This window comes from Thunnus maccoyii, chromosome 16, assembly GCF_910596095.1.
Source record: "Thunnus maccoyii chromosome 16, fThuMac1.1, whole genome shotgun sequence".
In the NCBI taxonomy this organism is placed as follows: domain Eukaryota; kingdom Metazoa; phylum Chordata; class Actinopteri; order Scombriformes; family Scombridae; genus Thunnus; species Thunnus maccoyii.
In genome coordinates this window covers 8986774-8994964 of record NC_056548.1, presented here as the reverse complement: position 1 = coordinate 8994964, position 8191 = coordinate 8986774, and the positions used below count along the sequence as shown (strand labels likewise).

The window sequence follows — 8191 nt, the reverse complement described above, 5'->3', positions numbered from 1 at the left end:
TAAGACAAAATAGATCTAAAGAAAGTGCAGTTCTAGGTAATTATTATTAATTATACATGGATCACAAATAATATATTATTTTACATTCTTTTCTGTGCGGTAAGAAACATGAATTTAGACACGTAAGAAATCTACGTACAGCATTGGCTGTGCGTGTGCGTGTACGCGCGCGTACACTGCCGCCACATTCCAGCCAATCAGCGGGCAGTATTCTGCAGCCGTTGAACTGCAATGGCGGAGACAACGAAGCAGAGTGGGAGTCATGCTCCTCCTAATGAATCCGGCAAAATGTCCAGCTACACGGACTGCATGTGTGTGATACTGAAGCGGTTAGCAGATTTCGGGAAAGAGGTTGGTTGTGGATAGTTTAAGCCCGTGTGGCTCCGGGTAGCGCTGCCTTTCAGTGTGTGTTGTCAGCTAGCGAAGTTAGCTACATGCTAATGTTTTTAGCATCGGTGCTACCTCTCACTTCATTCATTATATCTCAACATTCAAGTGGAGTTTGTGATTAGCTTTAACGGCGATTCGGTTTCTGATAAACTGTCTAATTTATATTTTTGACAACTCATCCATATAATCTGATGGCTAAAACATCCAGTTTTTCTTATAAATTTAGAAAAAATCTCTTAACTTCACCTCGTCATTATCACCCCCTTAACAACTGTTATCATTGCTCTTCCTTTGAACCTGTATTAAACAACATTGAAAGAGGTTTTTCTTACAAAATCCACAGTCCTCCTTCTGTGCAAAAATGTATTTAAAAGTTTCTCTGAAGCTAATATGAAGCATCAGTCGTCCAAATTAGCCAAATCAAGTAAATATCTTTCAATTCTACAGTCTTTTTAGTGCCAAAGTCCCTCTTTTTGTTGCTATACTTCCACCGCCGCTCAACAGGGAAACACTGTCCAAGGAAACACAAAGAGAGGGAATCTGATGCTAAAAAGACTTTAAATCTGGCAGATATCCACTTAATATGACTAACTCGGACTGCTGAAGTCTCATATAAGCTGTGTGGACACACTGTGGATTTTGGCCCCCATCACTTACATTGAAAGCACATTCGAAGGGGATCTTTTAATAGCCAGTATGAACAGGAGGAATGATTGCTGCGAGGAAAATCTCTTTCACTGTTCATTTGGACACCTGAATGTTGTTTTAAGACAGACTTGAACAATTGTGAATCTGTCCTTTAAACATATAAGCTATGTCATTTATTTTCACATAGTATGACCCTTTGCTTCTATTATTCCATGCATGTTTCATCTCTTTATTCCGCCTTTTTGTCTTGTAAAGCAGGAAAAAAGGACACAATATATGAACATCATTGTTATCAGCTCTGTCCACACTGTAGGACTCTGTTTACACTGCATTTCTACACTGTTAAAATGTGCAAACTTACTTGCTCTACTTTCATCATGTACATGAACTCTATCATTAATAGCTTTTGTAGTATAATAGTAGTGGCATTACATTACTGCCCTAACAAATATGTTCAAATATCTTGAGACTAGGGCCGCAACATATGATTATTTTCATCATCAATTAATAATCTATTCATTGCTTAGCCTACAAATGATGTTTGATATGGAAGTGATGATATAAAACTTAGAAAAGCAGAAATGTGTGTGGGGGGGGGGGGGGGGGGGATTTTAATCTTTGGTTTTTTGTGAAATGTTGGATAATTTTACCTCTTTGAATGTCAAACTGTTATTGAAATTAAAACCCTGTGAGATGTTCAGAACTACTTTATATTTGATAACTACTCGTTAAACGATGTGTTGCATTTTAAAGATTGTATTATTTTTTAATGTACAATCTAATAAATTGAAGATAAGTGAAAAGTAAAATATTTTTCACTAAAATGTAGTGGAGTACAAGTATAAAGTTGCATCAAATGGAAATACTAAATAGTAGTAAAAGTACTGCATTTCAGTTCTACCAGTGACCATGCAATGTAATGTTATCTACTGAATCTGCATGAGATTCATGTTCAGGGCAGCGTCAACTCACTTTTGTCTCTGGTTTTGCTATGAAGCTCAAATTAGGCGAGGCTGCTTTGAGAATAGAAGTCAACATTGATGCTGTGAGTCCTCTGTCATCTCCAGCTGCTCATGTGTACAACTGTTTGCAGCAGCACATCACTAAGTTACAGGTAAAGTGGCTACATGCTGCATGATTTCCAACTTATGCATTCTTGTATTGGTTAAACTGCTTAATGTTATTGTGTCTGGGGCTAAAAGTGTCTGCACAAGTAAGCTTGAATTGATGAGCAATGCGTCATTATTTGAGAAGACTTTTAAAATGTATTACGCCCTTTATTTTTTTCTTTTAATTAGAGTCTGTTAAATATATATTATTTGTGCTTTGAAGCATAATCCTTCTTCTGTTTATTTAGGCTGTTTCAGAAAGTCTAAAGACACTGGTGGACGCTGAAAGTCATACATCATCTACAAAGGACGGCACATCAGACGATGCCATTCCCTCCTCTTCACTCAAAGAGCAGACGACTACTCTGTCTGAGCGCGGTCCTCCCGGCTCAGAGGCTGCAGGAAGCAAGACGGCGGCTGATGATGTCATGGTGCAGATCAGAGCCGGGAAGTCAGAGGTTGGTCTCTGTCAGCAGATCTGCCAGCTGTTCAGGCAGTGACATTTTTAGAGCCCTCTTTACTCTCTGTCAAGCAAATGAATAATCATAAGTAATTGCTCCCGAGGATGTGCACATGATGTGCTGCAGTGAAGCAAATGCTTGATGGAGACCTGATAAGCCCGAGTTCGGCAGAGAATAAGGGGTCCTTTAGTGCTGTGGTCGGGTAGAACAGACCACATTGCTAGAGGGCTTTGAGAGAGGGCCAGGTCCTTGATGGATTATGAAGTGGATGCTCATTACTCTGAGATTGCATGTGGATGAAGGACAAGAGGCCCCATTATGTTGTGCATTTATTTTGGTAGCCAAGCAAACAGTATTCATATTCCATCATTTGATGATGGCAAGCAATTCAACTTTTTTGGCTACCTGAAATAATTCCCTACTGCATTTCTCATTCCATATAATGTAAATTGCTGCACTGTGTTTGCCCCACAGATCATTAGCATTAAGTAGGCGAAAAAACAGTCTGCATATCTGACACCTATCAATACATCATCAAACCACCGTATGCTGTTATCTGTGTTGTCTCTCCATTGTAACCCTAGATTGAGCGAAGAATATCTGCATTTATGGAACGCAAGCAGATGGAGATCAATGAAAACAATGTACGCGAGTTTTGCAACGTGATCGACTGCAATCAGGGTGAGAATGGGAGAGAGGTTGGGGGGCAGGGTGGAGAGGGAGCCTGCACACAGATTGCCAATGTTTGGGAGAGAGCTGATTTCCACAGGCGAGAGGTCAGGCTGAACTGCTCCAAGAGTGGAGCTGAAGTAGCTAACACACTCAGCCTCAAAACACAACCAGCTTAGTCCAGAAAAGCATGAGACAGAGGGCCCTTTTTTTTTTTTTAATTCAGAGCCTGATGTGAGAGACCAGTAATAGAAATCAGGACACACTAATGGTAACAGTCGTAATTTGAAGTGATTTTTTTAAAATCTAATTTTTACAATTACATTCTAATTACGTTTTGAATCAAATTTTCTCCTCTTTAGAAAACAGCTGTGCCAGAACAGATGCTGTATTCACTCCTTACCCGGGTTTTAAAAGCCACGTGAAAGGTAAGAAAATAAATATTTGCTGCAAATGTCAATGTGGCATTTCTTAACCATCATTTTTTATAATTATACACATAATTTTGAAAAAGTCAGAGGTCCATTATCCTTAAAATTCTTGTTAAAACATGACTTTTACGAGAATTGTTGTTGATTTGTGATGTTTGGTTTAATTAATACAATTAAATGTTCTACCTGACATCTATCATAACAAAAAACTGTTTTGGGTGAGCTTGCACAACAATTCAAAGCACACACATTGTCATCACTTTAAATTGAAACTAAAATACCTGACAGACAACACCTTTATGCATCACGCATGATTGGTTCATGGCTGAAAACCCTGTATGTTGCTAACTAGTCTGTGGTTAAAACTGGGTAATGGCTTCTGTTTACGTGCTCTGTTCCTTGTTCCCGGGCAGTTACACGAGTGGTAAATACTTACGGGCCACAGACTCGTGGTGGGGGAGGCCAAGGAGAGGCTGGGGAGCAGCAGAGGGGGCTGGCGGTCAGAGACTGCGGAAATTCAGCCATACAAGAACGACTTCACAACATCGAGAGTCACCTTAAACTCCCAACAGGTCAGAAAGACACAGGAGTTTCAAGTAGTGCTGAAATCAGTGATTCTTACTTAAATGCGATATTAGCTTACATCATTCAGACACTTTTAGTCTCAAGTTTTAAATTATAGGAAATGTAACACATTGAAATACACTTATGAAGACATTGTAGTGGATGCAGGATAGTTTAAAAACACTCTACATATTTAAACATCTGATTCCTTATTTACCTGAAATAAACAGTGTTGCATTATTCATTTTTAGCTAAGCCTCCATTTATTATGACCCTGAATATGTTTATTGAGTTTGTTGTGTAAAATCATTCGTATTCAGGCGGTTCACCACTTGTTTTATTCCATAGCGGGCCCAGTCCCTTTGAGTGTCTACCAGAGATTAAAGAAGCTGGAGGATCGTATCCTGGAGTTGGAAGGACTCTCACCTGAGTACTTTCAGTCCACGGTGAGTGTTTTAGCTTTGAAATAGATACATGAATGGCACTTAAAAATAATTAGCCGGTGCTCGGTCAGAGGTCATACACGGGTCTTAACTAGTGTCGTTTTGACACCGACAGTCACTCGGTAACAGAGTTCTTATTAAACTTGCATGTGATGGATTTTATTTGCTCGTTTTGTACTAATGTGCTACTTTGAGTTCTCTGTTTAACTTCATTTGCACAAATTAAACAGATTGAAGAGTTATATGCATACTTTTCCTTTACTGCAGACACTTCTGACAGTTTATGTTCCCCTTACATTTAATGGATGGTACATATGCTCAGTAAACATTGTCATGTTGGTATGTGTGTTACAAAAGCTCCGTTGCTCATATTTTCATTTCAGTTGCCCATAAAACTTCAGAGTTAGTGATATATCATAGATGATTGCCTTCAGTGTATTGTGTATCAAAAAATACTACTACTACTGTCATTATCGGGAGCAATAATGTTTCGACTGAATCTCACCTCTTATGTTTACTTCAGTATCTGCTATTGCCAACCTCTCATTTGGCCTGTAAAGGTGTAAACTATCATGTTTACACCTACTTCTGATACAAATAGAGTAACCAGCTGCTACATTATAGCAGACAAGGAGAAGTTTGTCTGCTCCTTCCTCCCTGTTAGATAACACACACAGAGGTTTCACTCTAAATGTGTTTTTGGCAGAAATCAAGGTTTCGAGCCCTGAACATGATGAGGCATTAGAGAGACTTGCTAAAGTACATACAACACAGCCAGGAATGAAACCTTCACATCTGCAGCTCAGGATTATTTTTAAATGAAGAGGACACAGTTTCTTTACAGCTTTAATATCGGGGCATATTAAAGGTGAGTAAAATGAGAAATCAAGTAGTAATATGATTAATGCATATAACATATGGAACAATCAAGGTCCACTTACTTGCTTTTTTCCATAGCTTCAGCTTCATCTTATGAGATGTAGTTTGCTCAGTTGTCATGGCGTCGAGATTATTTTGTCAAACTTTACAGGAATATCCTGTATTTTGTATAGTATTTCAAACAATAATCCACACTGTATTGCTGAGAAGCTCTTGAGTATTTTTAGGTAATCCGTTTCATCAGCTCTCTGTCAGTCGGAGCATTTATGTCTATAATGCCTGAATTGGTATGTAGAATATCAGTCAGCTGCCTGGAAAGTTATTTTAAAATGCACTCTACTCACTCAGAGGAGTTTGCGGGTGATGCTCATGGGGTTTCCCCTGATATGCCCTCATACTTCAACACGTTTTCCTCTTCCAGTTACACTTAAGTTGATTTGAATCAAAAATGCAACCTGTTTAGTTCAACACGCTGTGGCGTTTGGGTCACTGCAGATCGCTTGAGAAACGAGAACTTTAACAGCCCTACATCTTAGTTTTTTAGAATAGCACAGGCTTAAAAGGGGGGATGGTAAGTAATTTATTGGACTTCATATTCAACCCGAAAGACTTCAGCAGAGTCACACAGATTCTAATTTCCCATCTTGAAGGAGTCTGTCCAGCGTGTGTTTAGTTATCTGAGTAAGTGTGCTTGAGATGCTGCATGTCTCTTCACACTGGTATTTCTCTGCACAGCATGCTGGTTCTGTGAGTATGCTGCTCTCAATCTGCTTTTGACTCACTGCATATTTGTGTGAGCAGAGCAAGAGATGTCGAGTGTCTTTGAATAAACTGATGGGGTCTTTTATATTCGGAGTACCACTTTTTTTTTTTTTTTCTCTCCATCTTCTTCTTTTTGCAATTTCTGAAAATACTGTAGTTTGGTGTTTGCTGAAGAGCTGTACACAGTTGGCCCACGATATCAGGAGCAACATTTTAACACTAAACAGAAAAAGGAGACTCCTTCACGAATTATACAGCAACAGTAAAATAAAGGATTCACAGTTAGAGGTAAGGATGAAAACCTCTGGAGTAAAAACATATTTCATATAGTCATAGACACATGACACGTAACCATGACGACCCGTGTTTGTTGGATGTTACCTCTCCCTGATGTAACTGTCTATTACTGCTTTCAAACTATCAAATAAAGGCAAAATACCATTAAAAATAAGCTCTAAAAAAGTAAATGCTTCTCATAATCTTAAGCAGATGTCTGCTGCTTTTCACTTATAAAAGATCTCCTCTTTTTTTGTATGTATAAGAAACAAAGTACCACACTTAAATGAGACATTCAACTAAGTTATTTTTTTATTTCAGTAAGTGGATTTTAGGAAATTCCAAGCATAAATTTAGGTATTCTCTGTGTGACATTGTGTCTGAGTAAAATCTATTTTTTTCAGTCCTTGAGAGACTTTAAGGCCAAAGTAAGAAGAGAAGAAGAAAAAAAAACCTCAGTATGTGTCTCAAAGTAATCATGAAGGTCTAATCTTCTTACAGAGTCACCTGCACAAGCGAGCAAAGACGTCACCTGCTCAGGTTAGTAGTTTTTGTCTCCTTTTGGACACTTTCATTGCACTTTACGTATGAGATTGACTGATTTTAATTGGTAGTGTTTGGTTTGACTTTGTCCTTTTCAGGCCTGCAGTCTGACAGAACTGGATGAAAAGATCAGCGCAGTGAAAGCAGCACTACTGAACAGAGTGAATGAGTTCGGGCCTGGATACGGAGCAGAGGGTCCACTGTAACAAACACGAATCAACAAACACACCACGTCTATAAACGCATTGAACATGTATCATTAGTTTCTTTTTTCTATTCCTCAGAGGTTCATCAGCACTATTCACCTTGTATGTGTTTAAAAACATTTCATATGAGCTTCATGTAATGGTCATGAGACACATTTTGGATATCAGAGTAGAAAAAACTGTATTCCTCTAAATAGTTTTTTAGTTAAGTGAAATATAATTGTGTTGTAAATAAAAGTATTTTTCCTTCATGAAAACTTGGACTCATAATTCCTTTTATTGGTAGAGAGAAGAGGTGCAACTAATGATTCTATTTGATAATCATCATCATGATTATTATTATTAAATTACCATTTTTTCCTCCAATTGTCTTGTTTAGACTAATCAACAGTTCAAAACCAAAAGATATTCAGATTACAGGAAGGAAACCGGCAACCACCACCTTTTGAGAAGTGAAGTTTTGCTTAAATAATTACTTACATGATCAGTCCATTACCAAAATTGCTGCCAATGAATTTCCTGTTGATTGACATAATCAACAAATCTTTTCATTAAAAAAAAACAACTAATGAATAGTTCAAATGAATCTGACTCAGAATGAATTTATCATTGGTGTTTAACATTTTCATCTTTAATGCTGAGAAAGGTGTGTGTGCATTCGTGTCTGTCTCTGTGTGTGTGTGTGTGTGTGTGTAATTGAGATGAATCTGAGAGAGCACCTGATTTATCTGCCTGACTGCTGTGTGACGATGATCACCCCTAATGGTTGTCATTATAACAAATGACCTGATTACTGCAACTCTGTTTGGA

General features: G+C 38.2%; 1 protein-coding gene across 1 annotated transcript; it reads left to right on the top strand.

Annotated features, from left to right (window-relative positions):
• Nucleotides 1–202: 202 nt before the first annotated feature.
• LOC121881285 (MAP3K12 binding inhibitory protein 1) lies at nucleotides 203–7638 on the top strand. The gene is made up of 9 exons (XM_042388995.1): nucleotides 203–351; nucleotides 2036–2152; nucleotides 2396–2605; nucleotides 3193–3289; nucleotides 3640–3705; nucleotides 4122–4280; nucleotides 4621–4718; nucleotides 7134–7172; nucleotides 7274–7638. Exons 1-9 carry the CDS (start codon nucleotides 232–234, stop codon nucleotides 7379–7381), a joined length of 1014 nt encoding a protein of 337 aa, XP_042244929.1. The 5' UTR covers nucleotides 203–231; the 3' UTR covers nucleotides 7382–7638.
• Nucleotides 7639–8191: the final 553 nt, after the last annotated feature.

Coding starts and splice junctions, on each gene's coding strand:
- LOC121881285 (XM_042388995.1), top strand. CDS start 232: ATGGCGGAGACAACGAAGCAGAGTGGGAGTCATGCTCCTCCTAATGAA. Junction 352..2,035: donor TAGCAGATTTCGGGAAAGAG/GTTGGTTGTGGA, acceptor TTTGCTATGAAG/CTCAAATTAGGCGAGGCTGC. Junction 7,173..7,273: donor CAAAGACGTCACCTGCTCAG/GTTAGTAGTTTT, acceptor TGTCCTTTTCAG/GCCTGCAGTCTGACAGAACT.